This window comes from Panthera leo, chromosome B1 (genome assembly GCF_018350215.1).
Source record: "Panthera leo isolate Ple1 chromosome B1, P.leo_Ple1_pat1.1, whole genome shotgun sequence".
In the NCBI taxonomy this organism is placed as follows: domain Eukaryota; kingdom Metazoa; phylum Chordata; class Mammalia; order Carnivora; family Felidae; genus Panthera; species Panthera leo.
Window position 1 is genome coordinate 146,595,272 of NC_056682.1, and position 18,059 is coordinate 146,613,330.

At 42.6% G+C, this 18,059-nt stretch overlaps 1 protein-coding gene across 7 annotated transcripts in view; it reads left to right on the forward strand.

The window, feature by feature from the left end:
• Positions 1–13,309, forward strand: part of ADAMTS3 (ADAM metallopeptidase with thrombospondin type 1 motif 3) — a 259,971-nt gene extending 246,662 nt beyond the window's left edge. For all 7 annotated transcript variants that reach the window (XM_042936209.1, XM_042936210.1, XM_042936212.1 and 4 more), the window contains 3 exons: positions 2,008–2,215; positions 4,930–5,047; positions 10,486–13,309. In XM_042936209.1, the coding sequence (XP_042792143.1) occupies positions 2,008–2,215; positions 4,930–5,047; positions 10,486–11,042 (883 nt within the window). In that variant the 3' untranslated portion in view covers positions 11,043–13,309. The remainder of the gene's footprint in view (positions 1–2,007; positions 2,216–4,929; positions 5,048–10,485) is intronic.
• The last annotated feature ends 4,750 nt before the right edge of the window (positions 13,310–18,059 follow it).

The window sequence follows — 18,059 nt, forward strand, 5'->3', positions numbered from 1 at the left end:
AAAGGCACTTGATGCTTATTTCACAGATGTAATGTATTTCTTTACCTCTTTTATGATATTAAAGATGACTTTCTTCTTCATGCATTATTTCTTTTGAGTTCTTTCCTTCTGTTTCTTTTCTCTCCTCCATCATTTGTGTTAGAGGCTGTGTCTGGTGATTATTGGCTGTTGACACATGTGTAAGAATGAAGTGTTAAAAGGGCTGCTTGGAAGCTTGCTTTATGGTCAAGACTTGTTTGCTGGTGGGCTTCACTGTAGGGTGAGCTGGCTGGGCTATTTCGGTGAAGATCCTCAGTTAATTGTGTATTAGGGCTTTTAATGAAATGATCAGATTCCAAAGAGCAGAATCAATTTCCTGCCTAGGGGTTATAACCCTATTTATATAGGAAGTTGTATATATGTAGGGAGCTAGGGTTGTCTCACCATTCCATATGAGGATTCTTACATCACCCCCTGTCTTCACTCTGGTCTCTTTTTCTGTTGTCTCTTGCCTATATCTGTTGTCCACAAGCTACAAGTCTCGTTCATCGTCAACATAGGATAAGCCTCAAACCTCCTGCTGGCTTAGAGGGCAAGGAGCAGGATGTCTTTTCTAAGCAGACATTTCATCAGCCCCCTGTTTTCAGCCCTGCCTTCACCCACAGTTTCACAGCCCACACTTTGACCTAAGGGCATAATCCAGTACATTTCTGAAGTTCCACCAGCAAGTCAATTTGCTTAACCAGCCTCTACTGCTGAGTTAAACTTCGTCCTTAGGTCTACTGAGTTAGCAGCCATATGTCCCACTGCTTTCTGGGTTCCAAATTTTCTTCTAGTGCCTTCTATTCCATTTTTTGTTTACCTTTGTGGATTTATGCTATTTTTCTCCTTTGTTGTCATTCTAGGATTTTCAGGAGGGGAAAAAGGTAACCAGGAGTATCTATGACAATAAAATGTATACTTCTCGTATAATAATCTGTCTTCCAGTGAGAGTATTGAGGCCTTTAAAATTGAGAACAATTTCTTAGTTGGTGCACTATGTTTTATGCCAGTTTGGTGGGCTAAAGCGATCTTAAACTGTGAATACCAAAAACTGCCCAAGGTTTTAGCATGGTTATATTTTGGTACCCCATATATGTGGAAAGAAAAAAAAATACAGAGGGAAGGTAGCTTTGGAAAGGATAAATAATAGTCTGCCTCAACTACATTTTGACAGACATGATTAACCAAATGGAATCTGTGGTGACAGCCCTTTGGAACCTGGATCCATAATATTGTGTCCACAGCTGATGTGGAGAGTGTTGGGGGCCTTGACATCAACACCAGAATTTGGCCACGTCCCATGGCGACTCTTTCTGAAAATACCTTTTTAGAAAACTTTCCATCGGGGTGTATTCAAGCCCAGGATGCACACTACCTTTGCCTTTTTGTCAAGCCCAATCAGGGCCAATATGGAGAGCTGAATTTTCCAAACAGGATAGATATGACAGGGAGCCTTCTCAGCAACAATTGTACAAATGAAATAGTCATCTCAGTAAGAATACTAAAACATGAGTGAACTCAGGATTTCTTGAAAAAGCAGCAGCAGCCAAAACAGTTTGTCTCAGTAAGTGTCGGATGGATTCCCTTTTTAAATTTCCCTTCAGATGTGTACCACCATTAGGCCACCTGGCTGACAGTGAGTTGGTGTATTTTTGAAAAATTGCTATAATGCCCGAACCTAACCAGGCAACCTTATGATGAGTTTCAGAAACCTTCTGTCGATCACCCTTTAGAAAAACAGGTTTCCAAGTCAGTGGGAAGCAGAAAAATACTAAGGCGTTAAAAATAGAAGTGTGGGGCCTATTACTGCTAGAAAATTCTAAGACTTGGGAATTGCTTGCTGCATCCATCCTTCTGAAACTGCTTCCGAACTGCAGCGCGCCCCCTGGGTGGCGCGTCGCTCAGAGAGCAGAAAAGGCTAGGCTGCGGGGCAGGAAGGTGCACGACACGCAGTGACCATGTCCAATCCTAACCCCCACGCCGCAGCTGGGTCGCGGAAGAGTGGGAGCATTGCACCAAAACCTGCGGAAGTACCGGCTACCAGCTCCGCACCGTGCGCTGCCTGCAGCCGCTGCGCGACGGCACCAACCGCTCTGTGCACAGCAAGTACTGCGCGGGCGACAGGCCTGAGAACCGCCGGCCCTGCAACAGAGCGCCCTGCCCCTCCCAGTGGAAGACGGGGCCCTGGAATGAGGTGGGCGTGGGAAGCCCGTGGGCGTGTGTGTGTGTGTGTGTGTGTGTGTGTGTGTGTGTGTGCACGTGCAGCGGATTTTCGCTTGGCTCACGTATCACATAGGCATCATGCGAGGTGAGAAACTGCCACCTGTTTTGTCATCATCGAGCACCTAGAGGTGCTAGGAAAAACTATTTTTTTTAATTTTTTTCTTACATTTTATTTACCTTTGAGAGAGAGAGAGAGAGAGAGACACAGAGCTAAGTGTGGGAGGGGCAGAGAGAGGGAGACAGAATCTGAAGCAGGCTCCGCGCTCCGAGCTGTCAGCACAGAGACCGATGTGGGGCTAGGACCCACGAACCCTGAGATCATGACCTGAGCGGAAGTCAGTTGCCTAACCGCCTGGGCCACCCAGGCGCCCCCAGGAAAAATTATTTTGAAACAAATTCTTGCATTGAAGATGAGTTGGTAGGGGCAAACCGTGGTTGGGTGTTTTGTGACATAGAAGAGTCTATGGGCAACTGGTCTTCTGTTTAATATCTTTGTTGACTTCACCATTCCTAGGAATAAATTCTAGACCCCTGAGAGTGAATGCAGGGCCCTGCCCCACATGGCACCATGCTGACTCTGCCCCCCACTCCCCTGGCCACCTCCTCCTCCTCTTCCTCCTCCTCCTCCCTCCTCCCTTCTTCCTTCTTCTTCCTTTCTTCTTCCTTCATTTTCTTTCTTCTTCCTCTTCTTATTCTCCTCCCTATCCCCCTCCTCCTACCCAACCCCCTCCCCCTCCTCCTTCCCCTACCTCTCCTTCTCCCCCACCCCTCCTCCTCTTCCTCCTCCTCCTTCTTCTTCTTCTTCTTCTCTTCCTCCTCTCCCCTTCTCCCCCTTCTTGTCCTCCTTCTCCCCCTTCCTCTTCTGCCCCTCCTCCCCCTCCTCCCCTTCCTCCCCTCCCTCCTCTTCCTTCTTTCCCCTCCTCCTCCTTCTCCTTCTTGTCCGTCTCCTCCTCTTCCTCCTCCTCCTCCTCTCCCTCCTCCTCTCCCTCCTCCTCCTCCCCTCCCTCCTCCTCCTCCTCCTCCCCTCCTCCTCCTTCTTCTCCTCCTTCTTCTCCCCTCTTCCCTTCCTCCCCATCCTTCCTCTTCTCCTCCTTCTCCCCCTCCTTCTTCCCCTTCTTCCTCTCCCTCTTCCCCCTCTCCCTTCTTCTCCCCCTCCTTCTTCCCCTTCTTCCTCTCCTCCTCCTTCTCTTTCTTCTCCTCTCCCTCCTCCTCCTCCCCCTCCTCCCCCTTCTTCTCCTCCTTCTTCTCCCCTTCCTTTCTCTTCTTCTCCTTCTCCCCCTCCTTCTTCCCCTTCTTCCTCTCCTCCTCCTTCTCCTTCTTCTCCTCTCCCTCCTCCTCCTTCTCCTTCTCTTCCTCCTCCCCCTTCTCCTTCTCCCCCCTCCCCCTCATCCCCCTTCTTCCCCTTCTTCCTCTTCTCCTCCTTCTCCCCCTTCTTTCCCTTCTTCTTCTCCTTCTCCTCCTTCTCCTCTCTCTCCTCCCCTTCTCCCTTCTCCTCTTCCTCCTTCTCCTTCTCCCCCCTTCCCCTAATCCCCCTCCTCCCCTTCCACCTCTTTTTTCTTTCCCCTCCTCCTCCTTCTCCTTCACCTCCTCCTCCTTCTCCTCATCCTCTTTCTCTCCTCCCCCTCCTCCTCCTCTTCCTCCTCCTTCACCTCCTTCTCCTCCTCCCCTCCTCCCCCTTCTCCCCCTTCTTCTCCTCCGTCTTCTCCCTCCTTCCCCTCCTCCCCCTCCTTCCTCTTCTCCTCCTTCTCCCCCTCCTTCTTCCCCTTCTTCCTCTCCTCCTCCTTCTCCTCTCCCTCCTCCCCCTCTCCCTTCTCCTCCCCCTACTTCTCCTCCCCCCTCCCCCTCATCCCCCTCCTCCCCTTCTGCCTCTTCTTTCTTTCCCCTCCTCTTTCTTCTCCTTCTTCTTCTCCTTCTCCTCATCCTCTTTCTCTCCTCCTCTCCCTCTTCCTTCACCTCCTCCTCCTTCTCCCCTCCCCCTCCTCCTCCTCTCCCTTCTCCTTCACCTCCTCCTTCTCCTCATCCTCTTTCTCTTCTCCTCCCCCTCACCCTCCAGTCAGAGCTCTGCCTTCTTCAGGTGTAGCTGATATAACATTACACTAGTTTCAGGTGTACAATGTAATGATTCAGCCTTTGTGTATATCTTACAAAATGTTCACCACAATAAATGCCATGCTAGCTCTTCTTACTCTGTTGTTCTTTATTCCAACTCTGTATTCTCAAAGTTTCTTAGTATTCCAAGAAGACCATGCTCATTCGACCCTCCTACCTTTTCACTGCTGGCCCTTCCCCCTCCTCCTGTCTGACTACCTCCTCCTCACCCACTACGGCTCATCTCCAGGGTCCAGAATGCCACCTTCCAGGGCTGCCTTTCCCACAGTCCGTCCTCTACATTCCAAACACAAAGAAGCCTTCCTCTCACAGGTGGATCCTGACAGAATACTGTCACTTGGAGTCTGCTTACCATTTCCTAACAGCAATGTGCCCAGGCTGGTACATGATGAAGTCAGGCTATAAACCTATGATTATCTGTCTCCAAAATGAAATAGATCTTCAGAGCTGTGCAAGCGTGTGTGTGTGTGTGTGTGTGTGTGTGTGTGTGCGTGCGCACGTGCGCACGCATGGAGAAAGGGAGAAAGATGGTCTCGGTGGAACAAACGTCTATAATTCCAGCCTTTGTTTCTATAGTGTTCAGTAACATGCGGTGAAGGAACAGAGGTGAGGCAGGTCCTCTGCAGGGCTGGAGATCACTGCGCAGGGGAGAAGCCCCAGTCCTCCAGAGCTTGTCAGCTGCCTCCCTGTCACGGTAGGTGTGACACTGACTGGTTTCACTGCACTGACCATGGTCTTTAAGCCTCAAAAAAACGAATTTCAGGACAATCTCTGGAATTCCTGTTTGCTTATCAAAAAATAATCTAAGGAAAACCCCTCTTGAGACATGAGCCGAATAGTGTTTTTCCAGATGAGAGTTTGAGCTATATCATAACCACTGCAGCCTTCGCGGTTCCTTTCAGGTGCTAATGCTGGGGTGAGGGCATGATGTCTGTCTGAAGCTGGTGCTGATTTGTCTTTCTAGTAGGAGAAGCGACTTATTTTCTCTCTGTGATTGTCTTTACAATTTCACATCAGTTGTGAACGGTGTAGTATGGCAGAAGGTTTTGAAATATATTACTGTAGTTGTTCAGTTTAGGCATGTGGGTAATAAACATCCTTCACAAAGCCGTGTCCGTCATGTGTCCCTCCATATGGGTGCGCTTCAGCTAGGGCATTGCGGAATAGACACCTTGCACGCATGCAGACGTCTGCCCAGCCTGCCTCCTTGCTGTGTTGCAAAAGCAGAGCGCACTTTATTTTCAACTACGTATCAGTGTGCTATGGTAAAACAAAATATATGTTGGATGGTTTCAGTTTCTATCACTCTGTCTCCTTCTTCCTCCTTTTGGGTGGTTTTCTTTCTTTACATCCATCTCTGTCCTCTGTCTCATTTTGTATCGCCATTTGCTGGCCTCTGTCTCTCATTTTCTGTGTTGGTCCACTCTTGCTTCCTGTCTCTCTGACTTCCTGTCATTTGCAGCCTATAGGTTGCTCACTTTCTCTGTGTCTGTCACATACCCTTTTCAGCCTTGTTCTTCTCTCTCTCCCTACCTCCACCCCTTCTCTCTTTCCCTCTCTTCTGTCTCCTCATCTCTTCCTGTCTCCTTTTCCCATATTCCTTCTTTCTCTCCCTAACATCTCCCTCCAGGCTTTTTCTAGCTCATGTGTCTGTGTCTCTCTTTCCCCCCCATCTTTCTCGTTCTCGGGTTGCTCTTCCCTTTCTCCCCCTCCCTGTTCCTCTGCCTTCCTCTCCCACTCTGTGTCTGTATCTCTCTCTTCATCTCCCCCACCCCCTGTCTCTGTCTCTTCTCTTCCTCACCTTCTTACTTTCTTTCTCCCAGCCCTTGTGTCTCTGTTCCTCTGCAGTGTCTGGCTCTCTTTCTTCTTGTACCTTCCACTGCCCAGCCTGTTTCTTTCTCTCTTTCTCTCCCCCTGCCCCCCGCCCCACCGCCACCTCATACATCCTCCCTATTCTGTTCCTCCCTTACCCACCCCACCTCCCCTATCACAAGCTTCCTCTTAAATGCCATTCTTCTAAATCTGTACCTCATGACATCTGTGGACGTTACTGTCACACCGGTGAGACTTGGGACTCAAAAAGTTGCCTATTTGTTGGTCTACACTATAGGAAGCCCTTAATACCGACCTCTGTTGAATGGTACTTTCTTTTTTTCAAGAAAATTGTCAAGGCACTGTTGTATCAAACGTCTTACCTTTTTTTGAGGAAATTTCACATCAAGTCCTTTAAACCTTATAAATTATTTCACTATAAATTTTTATTTGAAATGCATGGGAGCAAGAATAAGTATGACCATGAGGGGGAGACAAAGGACTTATGTATTTCATCATTTTTCTCTGGAAAAGTATATTTAAAAATTCAAAACACAAGCCAAAGCCAAAAGAACAAACTTTACCCAGTTAGAAACTGTGAAGTTCACTGTTGCCATAATATTTTATTCTTATGTATTACTGCCAGGAGGCTGGCTAAAAACTTTCTGAGTAAACTTTATTACCTTAATAGCTGATAGAGCTACGTATTTCTGTAAATATGCCCAATTGTCAGAGAGTTGCTTGGTTCTCTTCCTTTAGCTAAAAGAAATCCTTTTTAATTGTACAACAGAGGTGCGAATGAGATGGTCTAACTGTGTTAGGGATTCCACATTCTTGTAGCTGTTCTCTTGCTCTGAAATCCAGGCCCAACAGCCAATTCTACAAGGTCGAAAAGGCCACACATTTCTGTCACACATTTCAAGTAAGCAATACTTCTCTTCAGTCTCAAACTGCAACTAAAATCAAATGGCCTTTTGAGACTATGTGTAAAATGCTTTTCCTTCTTATAATAACTTCTTATAATGATCTGGCCACAGGACAAAACAGCTAAAAAGCTTCCTTAATTTAAGTGATTGATTTTGTCATATGAATCCTTTTCCTAAGCCCCACTTAGATGTACTATTTCATTGTTGCTGTTAAGCCCTTCCCATCTGTCCAGAGGCAAATTACGATGAAATGAATGTATTCTTTTGCTCTTACTTGTTTTTTTCTCAGACTGTCTCTCCCTTTTCCTTCTCCATACAGAAGCATGTTCTGGCCCTAATTAGACCCAGGTTGTGAAGCATTCGGTGCAGTGCTGAGGTGCTCACACAGAGAGGGGAGACCCACATGTGGACTCAGAGAGAATAGGTCACGCTTTGAGCTGGGCCACAGATGGGGGTGAGGGGGGTGAAGGGAGGCGCAAGGGGGTGAAGGGTCAGAGGGAAAAGAGAATACAAAGTCAAATAAAGTCCTCTCATCTCAGGACCTAGAGCCTTAAACATATGGAAGAAGAAATTAATCTTATTTTAAGATACAGGCGTAGAAAAGGTAATTCAGAAGTGATAAGGGTATTTGAGGTGAAACCCGTTAATATGACTCACAGGCGTTCACAACATAATTAGATGATTACCTTAGCTAACATCAAATATTTAGACATGTCATACCATCTAATAGATCTGTAAATGTCAGGCAAATACAGGTCATTCCACAATTTGGAAAGGGGATATGGTATTATAACTCTAATAGGTAATTTTATAATTAATTTTATAATTTGTAATCGGTAATAGGTATAGGTGGTAATTTTAGCTGTTTATTGCTCTTGCCAACTGTCTTTTCTTCCCCAAACTTTAGAAAAAAAGGTTCTTTATTTCTTTAGCAATTTATATGGCAGGTTCCTTACCTAGCCATAGGGCATTACTCAGTAACACACTGTAATTTTAAGTGATTATAGTACATAAATGCCACAATTTAGAATTCTTTGTGTTTATGATTTGGACATAGGATCAGTATTTCGGAGTTGCACCAAGTTCTTGGGCTCTGCATAAGATATGCCCTAAAATGGCTGAAAATAAGTACAAACTAATGTGTCCATGAGCTCAACGTTTGGAATTTTTTGGAATCTAATTCTTATAATTTATAATAAAAAAATTTTTAAATAATAAAAATAGTCCACACACATCTGTATTGTTTTATGAGTGTTACTTTAGTAAGGTACATAAAGTGTTATCAATTCAATGAAATTAAATTTTAAAACCATGAATTTTTCAAAAGAATGTTGGTATACTTTACCCAAAGTTATGCTTTCAAATAACAAATAGCCTAAGAATATTCAGTAGTGAAAATGAAACCATTGCATTGACTCTGGATATTATTTGATTCTTTCAGTAATACATTTTTAAGATTTAATTTGTTCCAACAGGTCTTTAGAATTTATTATGATTTTAAATTTAGATTTAATGTAGAAGCTACTCTATTAGAAAGCCAGAAAGACCATAAAATTAAAAAAAAAAACACACAAAAAAACAGGGAGCATCTATATGGCTCAGTTGGTTGGGCATCCAACTTTGACTCAGGTCATGATCTAAGAGTCTGTGGGTTCGAGCCCTGCGTCAGGCCCTGTGCTGACAGCTCTCAGAGCCTAGAGCCTGCTTCAGATTTTGTGTCTTCCTCTCTCTCTGCACCTCTCCCCCCACCCTCCATATTCTCTCTCTGTCTTTCTCTCTCTCTCTCAAAAATAAACATTAAAAAAAAAAAGGTACTGAACAAAAAGAAAAAAAAAAGATGTCTCCTTTATATCCTACAAATATTTGTGCCAAAATGAATCCTATTTTCTCATTCTAAAATGAGATATGTGTTCCTACTAGGAAGAGAAAGTACCCTCAATCTTCAGACTCTTGACAGAGATATTAAAATGGTGGTCAACCCAAGTGCTCTGCACATAAAGAACTACTTCAGTGAATTTCTCCAAATGTTCATATTTTTTATTGAGGTATAACTGACATATAACTTTATGTTAGTTTCAGATGCAATATAATGATTTGATATCTTTATACATTGTGAAATGCTTACAACCATAAGTCTGGTTAATATCTGTCATAATATATAGTTACAAAATTATTTTTTCTTGCAATGAGAATGTCAAAGATCTACCTTTGGCAGTTTTTAAATATGCAATACAATATTATGAACTTTAGTCATTTGGACATTATTTTATGACTAAAAAATTTCTACCTTTTGACCCCCTTCACCCGTTTCACCTACTCCCCAGCCCCTGCCTCTGGCAACCACCATTCTGTTCTCTGTATCAATGAGGTTTTATTTTTCGATTCCTCACACAAGTGAGATCATGCAGTATTTGTCTTCCTCTGAGTTGTTTCATTCAGCATAATGCCTCAAAGGTCCATCCATGTTGTAAATGGCAAGATTTCATTCTTTTTTATAACTGAGTGATACTCCATTGCAATATATATACCACTATTTCTGTATCCATTCATCCATCCATCACTGGACATTTATTTCCATGTCTTGGCTATTGTAAATAATGGCGCAGTAAACATGGGGTGCATATGTCTTTTAGAATGGGTGTTTTCATTTTCTTCAGATAAATACCCCTTCTTGGAATTATTGGATCATATGGCTGTTATATTTTTAATTAAAAAAAAATTTTTTTTTAACATTTATATATTATTGAGAGACAGAGAGACACAGAGCATGAGCAGGGGAGGGGCTGAGAGATGGAGAAACACAGAATCTGAAGCAGGTTCCAGGGTCTGAGCTGTCAGCACAGAGCCCGACGTGGGGCTGGAACCCACGAACCGCGAGATCATGACCTGAGCCGAAGTCGGACGCTTAACCGACTGAGCCACCCAGGCGCCCCTATTTTTAATTTTTTAAGGAGTCTCCACATTGTTGTCTGTAGTAGATCCACCAGTTTACATTCCCACCACTAACCTTCATATTTTTTTAACTTTTATTTTTATTTTTATTTTTTATTTTTTATTTTTGAGACAGAGACAGAGCATGAACAGGGGAGAGGCAGAGAGAGAGGGAGACACAGAATCTGAAATGGGCTCCAGGCTCAGAGCTGTCAGCACAGAGCCCGACGCGGGGCTCGAACTCACAGACCGTGAGATCATGACCTGAGCCAAAGTCGGATGCTCAACAAACTGAGCCACCCAGGCGCCCCATAACCTTCGTATTTTTATGAAAGGCTTGTTTAGATAACTCCCATTAATGTTAGATTTTACTTAAAATTTTTTATATTCATAAACAATTTTAATTCTTCCCCTTTATTTTATGTTTAGATGTATGTGCTATTTTGTCTTTTAATTTTTACAGATGAGCCATGTTTGGGAGACAAGTCCATCTTCTGTCAAATGGAGGTGCTGGCACGATACTGCTCCATACCAGGTTATAACAAGTTATGTTGTGAATCATGTAGCAAGCGCAGTAGCACCCTGCCACCACCATACCTTCCAGAAGCTGCTGAAACTCATGATGATGCTATCTTTAACCCTAGTGACCTCCCTGGATCTCTAGCAGTGCCTACATCTTTGGTTCCTTACCATTCAGAGCCCCCTGCTGAGAAGAAATCTTTGAGTAGGATTTCTTCAGTGGGAGGTCCAAATGCAGTCACTGCTTCCAGGCCAAACAGTAAACCTGATGGTGCTAACTTACCCCAGAGGAGAGCTCAGCAAGCAGGAAGCAAGACTCTGAGACTGGCCTCCCCACCCGCCAAGAGTGGCCACCTCAACTCATCTTCAGAAATGGCTGCCGCCCACTTCCTTGCAGTCAGTGATTCAATAGGTGCTTCTTCTCAGGCAAGAACCTCAAAGAAAGATGAAAAAATTATTGACAAGAGACGTCCCATAAGATCACCCACTCTGGAAAGATGAGAAAGTGAACCTCAACGGCTAGCAATCAGAGGAAAACCCGGACAAGCTCTCTCTCCCCGTGGTGCATACTTGTTTCAAGTGTAAATCTCCGTAAATTGTCAACTCATTTTATCTGTACGTGGAGGAACAAAAAGTGCTGGTTCACTTTCTAGTTGCTTTCATCCTCCTTTTATTCTGCACTGACTCATTTACCAGAATTCATTGGAAGAAAGCGCCAAAGATTATTAATAGAAGGAAAGTAAGTTGCTAAGTGTGTTGGTCACTCTCTAAAGCAGCAAGCGGACTGGAACCAATTATGTATATCAGCTGATTTTTTTTATTTTTAAAAAGTTACACTAAAAACAAAAAAAGAGGTGCCAACAGTTTACACTTTAACAAAATATTTTGGAAATGGAGCAAAGAATTCTTAGACTTGTATTCCTATTTATCTATATTAGAAGTATTGTATGAGCGAATTTGCAGCTGTCGTGTAAATACTGTATATTGCAGAAATCAGTATTATTTTAAGAGATGTGTTCTCAAATGATTGTTTACTATATTACATTTCTGGATGCTCTAGATGCCTGTTGTTGAGTATTGCCTTATTTGACATTCTATGGGTTGATTATCAAGGCAGAATATTATGAACAAGAAGAATTGTAGCTGCTGACAACACAAAGGGTGTTGTTGTGTGGTTTTGTTTAATCAACAATGCGATACGTACATCACAGAAAAAGAAAAACCAGATGTGCTGCAGATGTACAGATTTCCGCTTACCTATTACCTTCCAGCCTTTAAATAAAAAGGGGTAGGATTGGTGTCTTAGTATACTTGTGGTCACAGGGAACAGAGACTAGTAAGTTAGCCTGTGCAAGACGAAATTAAAACCCTACTACCGGGACCCCAATAGGCACCGCTGAAGTGTCCTGTGTTCTTGTGTTGTTTTTTCTTTTCCCTTTGTTGACATATACAAACGGTTATACTCAATGTACTGTAATAACAACAAAGGGAAAATGTTTTGAGATCATTTGTTTGTATGTTGGTAGCCGAGAAAAGCATCAACGAACTACAGTTGATACCCAAGTATAGCAGGACTCTGGGGCTTTGGAAGAAGATTCAAGAAAGTATTTGTCAATGGTTGCAATATTTATTTTCTGCATGGTTCATATCCAAATGTTCACAACCACAATGCATCTGACTGCAATAATGTGCTAGTAATTTATGTCAGTGGTCACCTTGCTCACAGTGAAGCCAGAAATGCTCTCTCCAGGGAGTAGATGTAAAGTACTTGTAAATAGAATTCAGAACTGAAGATATTTATTAAAAGGTGATTTTTTTCTTGATAGTATTTTTATGTACTAAATATTTACGCTAGTATCAATGACATATTTTAGTAAACTAGAGAGACATAATTAGAGATGCACATTTTGCGCATGGAAGAGAAATTTAAGCAAATACAGCAGCCAAATGAAAGAGCTAAAATTAAATTCAATTTTATGCACACTTTTTGCATTTTGAAAGTAGTTGATACAGAGTTAATGACTTATTCCCGTTCAATGACACATAAAATAGTATGGACTCAGATAGCTGTTTAATGAAATGATGAATTAGAAACACTTTTTTTTAAGTATATGAAAGAGATAAATACTTAGAAGAAAAAAGAAAGTGTTGTGAGCATAATGTTTTTGAGGTCAGTTCCTGAACTCTCTAAAAATGTATTATGCGAACGAACTACAGTGATGTTAACCTCTCCAAGCACAGAATGTACAGGGACCTTCGCGTGTTAACCATGGTAAACTCACAGCTTCTCCTACTGACTCCGTACCTCTGAAGAATCGCCTACTACTTCATGTAAGACTTCAAGTTGAACTGAACGAGGTGAATTCCAGATAGGAAAACAATCTCTGAGCCTCAAGTTGAAGTCATTTATTTTTCCCCTAAAAGTTTCCCAGGAATGAAATTCTCTCTAGTTTGCTTGCATATGTATGCATCTGGTCCACAGGAGAATACAGAGCAAGATCGTCACACGCATACAACCTCCCTCCCACAAAGTTGTACATATTTGTTATACTTCTGGTTTCTGAGCTTCCTTTTCTACTAAGCTAAAAATTCCTTCGGATCAAAGTGTAAACTACTGATGCTGTTTGTTGTATTGGGAGCACGTAGCAATAAAAATGTTAACGAAACATAGACCTGGCTCTATCTAGGTTTCATCATTACATTCATCACTGGGTAACGGAAACTTCTTTTCCTCCTGCAAAGTGAATGGTATCAAATTCATTAGCTCCTCGGACTTTCTCTATAGAGGCTCAAATAAAATGACAGTGTCTCCTACCCTCACACCAGGATGTATCATAATATGTTTTTAATTAAAAAAAAAAAAAAGAGAGACTATGAGTGGTCGCTTTTTGCTGAAAGCCATCCCACAGAACTATGGAGAGGAAGAGAGAAAAGGGCAATAAGGCTAGGATGTGTGAGAAGGAAAAGAGGGACTTCTGTTTTTAAATGTGCAATCCCAGAGTGGTTTTTAAAGAAAAGCTGCCCACCAGCTTTGAACCTTATTATCTGAGGATTGCTGGGAATATATGACACCTGACTCAGGAGTGTTGGCAGGAATGAGACATGGTGCCTGGGGCGGGGCGGGGCAGAGAGAGGGCGCTATATTGCCATGGTTACCAGTTTACACTGCAAAAGCAGACCAACTCGAGTTTGAACTGCACCTGTATCTTTATCCTGAGTGATCTTGGGTAACTAGACTAAATGTCAGTTTCCTCATCTGTAAAATGGGAGGCAGAACTGTCAAACATCATTGCATAATTGCTGTGAGAAATGAGAAAGTAAAGTTGTTAGCACAGGGCTTAACACATAATGGCTCTCAATAAACATTAAGTATCATCATTGTCCTTGTATTGTCCCTAGCCACCTCTTCCTCATCTTCATTATGTGCCCAAACCACAGCCTTCCTCTAGGGTCCACAGTCATTATGTCTCATTAATGGTGGTAAAGAACATAGTTTCAGGAATCTAAAGATAAGCATTTTAGCTTTAAAAATTAATAGGAGGGACAAACTCGCTAAAAATGATCTCTAGTCATCAGTTTTGAAAAATTGTAGCTAATTATGTCCACTCTCCCTTTACAAACCATAAGTAGTCAAACTAAAGAATACTAATTCTGTATTTCTGCAAAAAATGCCCAGTGGTGAAATAATGCCCCAGACTATTAGCAAATAAAATGTTTTTCATATATTTACATTAATACACTTGGCAGAAATATCAAGTCACTCCTTTACACACAGCTCATATTTCCTTCATGAGGAAGCTGCTTAAATATGTGATATAAAAGAAAAAAATCACTTGAAGAATGATGAAAACATAGAGAACCAAAAAAGACATCATTTGTTACAAAAGTATTAAAAAGAGAGGTAAAGAAGGTTATAGTAAAAGTACTTAAAATGCAATAAAATATGAAAACCATAGGCATAGGCATTATCAACACATCAACTAGCATTAGAAAATGTAAGTTTTGGGCCCCAATACTTGAGGAATTTACTTAGAGCTAGAGACAATATTTAAAAAATTGGTTAAATACTGCTTACAAAGGAAAGAAAGCATAACCTAAAATTGTCATCAAAAACACAAATTCCACGGGCGCCTGGGTGGCTCAGTCAGTCGAGCATCGACTTTGGCTCATGTCGTGATCTCACAGTTCGTAAGTTCGAGCCCCACATCGGGGTCTGTGCTGTCTGTGCATAGCCTGCTTCAGATCCTCTGTTCCTCTCTCTCTCTCTCTCTCTCTCTCTCTCTCTCTCCCTCTCTCTCTCTGCCCCTTCCCCACTTGTGCTCTCTCTCTCCCAAAAATAAATAAAGGAAAAAACATTTTAAAAAACCCCAAAATGTGTTGTATGGAAACCAATTTGACAATAAATTTCATATATTGAAAAAAAAAAATAAATAAAAATAAAAAATAAAAAAACCCAAAATGCTAAAATGAAACAAAATGCTATAAATCTCTGCAACATCATCACAGAGTTCACCTAAGTATTAGATTCCCCATCTTGAGAAATGGCAAGAGCTTAAAAAGTTGCCCTACTTTGTGGCAACAGTAAGGTTCCTTGTTCGAGTGCAAATAATACTGACTCCATCTTTGGCCCTCCATCTTGTTCTCCCCTCTGGCACACAGATGGTGACACTTTAGATAACTAGGAGAAGGCCTCTGGCACACAGGTGGCACCACTTTAGATAACTACCCTGGGACCTCACAGGGTGCTCCTCATTCCATAAAAGCTGAGGATTAAGGCCCTACTAGGAGCAGAGAATGGTAGTACCGTCTGGATCACTCAACAGTCCGTCCACATGCCAGATCGCTCCTGTCTGTAAGTTACCCTGAATTAAAAAAACAAAAACAAAAACAACTCTGTAAATGGTGCCGAGTGGCTCGCTTCGTCTTTTGGTATTTCAGTGCCTTCTCAGTATGAAGCATACATCGCTGACCCTCCTTCACCTTCTAACAGTTGGTTATTCTGCCGGATACCAAAAACGAAATAAGCATGAGTGAAGGGGCTGAACTGTTTCCGGGGGAAATCCCAAGCTGGCCAGCCACCGCCATGCGGGGAGACTTGATCAGGTCTTTCGAGTGTTTTGGACCAGTGCATGAGTACGGCGACGCCCTAAAATCGCCCGTGGGATTGCTAGCTATCCTCTCAGAAATGGTGAGAAAGCAACAGGGCAGAGAAGCGGTGGCCACGTGGGTGTTAGGACTGTGGGGTCCTGGGAAAGAAGATAGTAGACACTGTATTTTATAGTCAGCCTGGGGGCATGGCGTGGGACTTTAGTGTCTGTCTTTGCCCCTGTGGGTTGTTAGCCCATCGCTACAGTCATCTGTGGTGGCTGACTTAAGTAAAGCCAAAAGAATCCATTTTAAGGGAACTAGATGGGTAGAAAAACAGGGAGAAACAAAGGATACTGCCGATAATAAAATGGTGGAAAGGGGGCCCATCAAGGTTTCTCATAGACAATTGTGGCAAGATATAATATTATTCGGGACCCTGAGAGGAAATACAAACAACCCAGTTTGGGCTTGCCAAGCCTCAAAAGAAAGCTCAATAAACCAGGTGTGTCACTGCATGCCCCTCCAATAACTGGGGGACTCCCGAGGTGGATACCCCCTACCACTAGAGACTAGGGCTCGGCCAGTGTTGCCCTCTAGTCCATATAATAGGGGGCAGCCGGAGGCCCCACATCAAATTAACCATTTATTGGTCTAGCACTGACAGATGGTACCAGCTCTAATAGACACAGTAACTGAATGCACACTTATATTTGGAAGCCCCCTCAAAATTTCAGGGAGAAATAAAGGCTATTGATGACTATGGGGACAAATGATCAAAGTCAGACACGCTAACCTCCTCACTGTTTTCTAGTGCGTATTTCCCCCATTGCTGAGTATAATTTGGACATAGATATTTTATAGGATCTGGATCTAAATACAATGACAGGCAAATTTGGGTTGGGTATCTGAGTAGTGATACCTCTAGTCGCAGGTCATGCAAAATGGGAATCTATGCAGCTGCTAGTTACCCAGAGAATAGTATAAGCACAATGCCAGATGTGGGTTGTGAATTAGATGTAAGTTCATATCCAGGAGGCTTTGGCTGGGGCTTGTGGCAACGACAAATGGAAAATCAATTACAGTTTTTCAAAGTTTTTATTGTAATTTCAGTTAACATACAGTGTTAGTTTCAGGTGTACCGTGTCCTGATTCAACAATGCTAAGCATTGCCTGGTGCTTATCATCTATTTAACCCATTCCCTCACCCCTCCCCTCTAAGATCAATAAGAACCTGTTCTCCTTAGAATGTGCCACCACTGGAAACATTGGTAACATTTCCAAGACTTTGTGTGGAATGCCATATTTGAGAAAGACTTGCGCAGGCTCAGATATGACCAGATAGCTTTAAGGGACTAAGATTGACTTTATGGACCCAGTGAAGCCCCTTGGAAAAAATTAGGCTGATACCTTGCTTACAGGGTTCCCAGGAACCATACCAGGTGAATAAGGAAGGTGACCGCCTGGAAGGTTCAGGAATCTAAGGATATTTGGGGGGAACTCAAAAAGAGAGGAAGTAACTGAAATCTATAGGAATTGCAGGCAAGTCTGATTTGGTTTAGCTCTTAACCTTGAAAGACTATTAAAAGCTCAATCTGAAGTTCCTTATGAGAAGTTCCAGTGTCGTGAGCATGCTATGAAGGCGATATACACATGAGTTACGACTTTCCACAATGTCAGCTGTATTCAAGCATAAAGGAAGGTCAACATAATTGTAAAGCAGGTTCAGGATTCCAAACTCAGTGACCTTTCACCATGTGTTTAACTTGGCTTCTTACATGTCACACAAGCAAAGCACAAGACAAGTCACACAAGAAACAAGATGGAACAAGGGGTTGGAAGTTAATGAACCAGATGTGAGCACGCAGTTGAGATGAGGTCCTGGTCGGATCCAAGTCAGCTATCAGCACTTGCTACTTATTACGTGCCAGCAGTGAAGGATCCTAGATCTCTGAGCCTCGACTATTGGGTGATACACCACATTTGTCAAAGGTGACTCCTTTAGCTATGTAAATTAGCTATGATTTAGTTCTGGTTATATTCTCAAAGATATGATGCTGTACCAACCATGTATATTCTACCCATCTTGCAACTGATGGTTGGATCCATGAAAAAAATTGTTGCATACCTGGATCAATCAGTGTCACTAAGCCCAGTGTTAAAAATCAATTCCCGATGTTTCCCAACATGCTGGTGATCTTCTTTGTGTAATTGAGGTTATATTAGCCAAAGGATAGCAAAAAATGTATTGGATCTAATTTTTCTAATTGGACATACCAGTATGATCACTTCCTTCGTTATGTAGGTTGAGTTCAGATTTTTGGTATTAAGGTAGCATATGTGCCAGTCATATGTCGAGTAATTTACAAATAGATGTGTCATAGATGGCAATAACATTGGAGCAATTGAGTTGTGTCTTATACCATGTAGGCA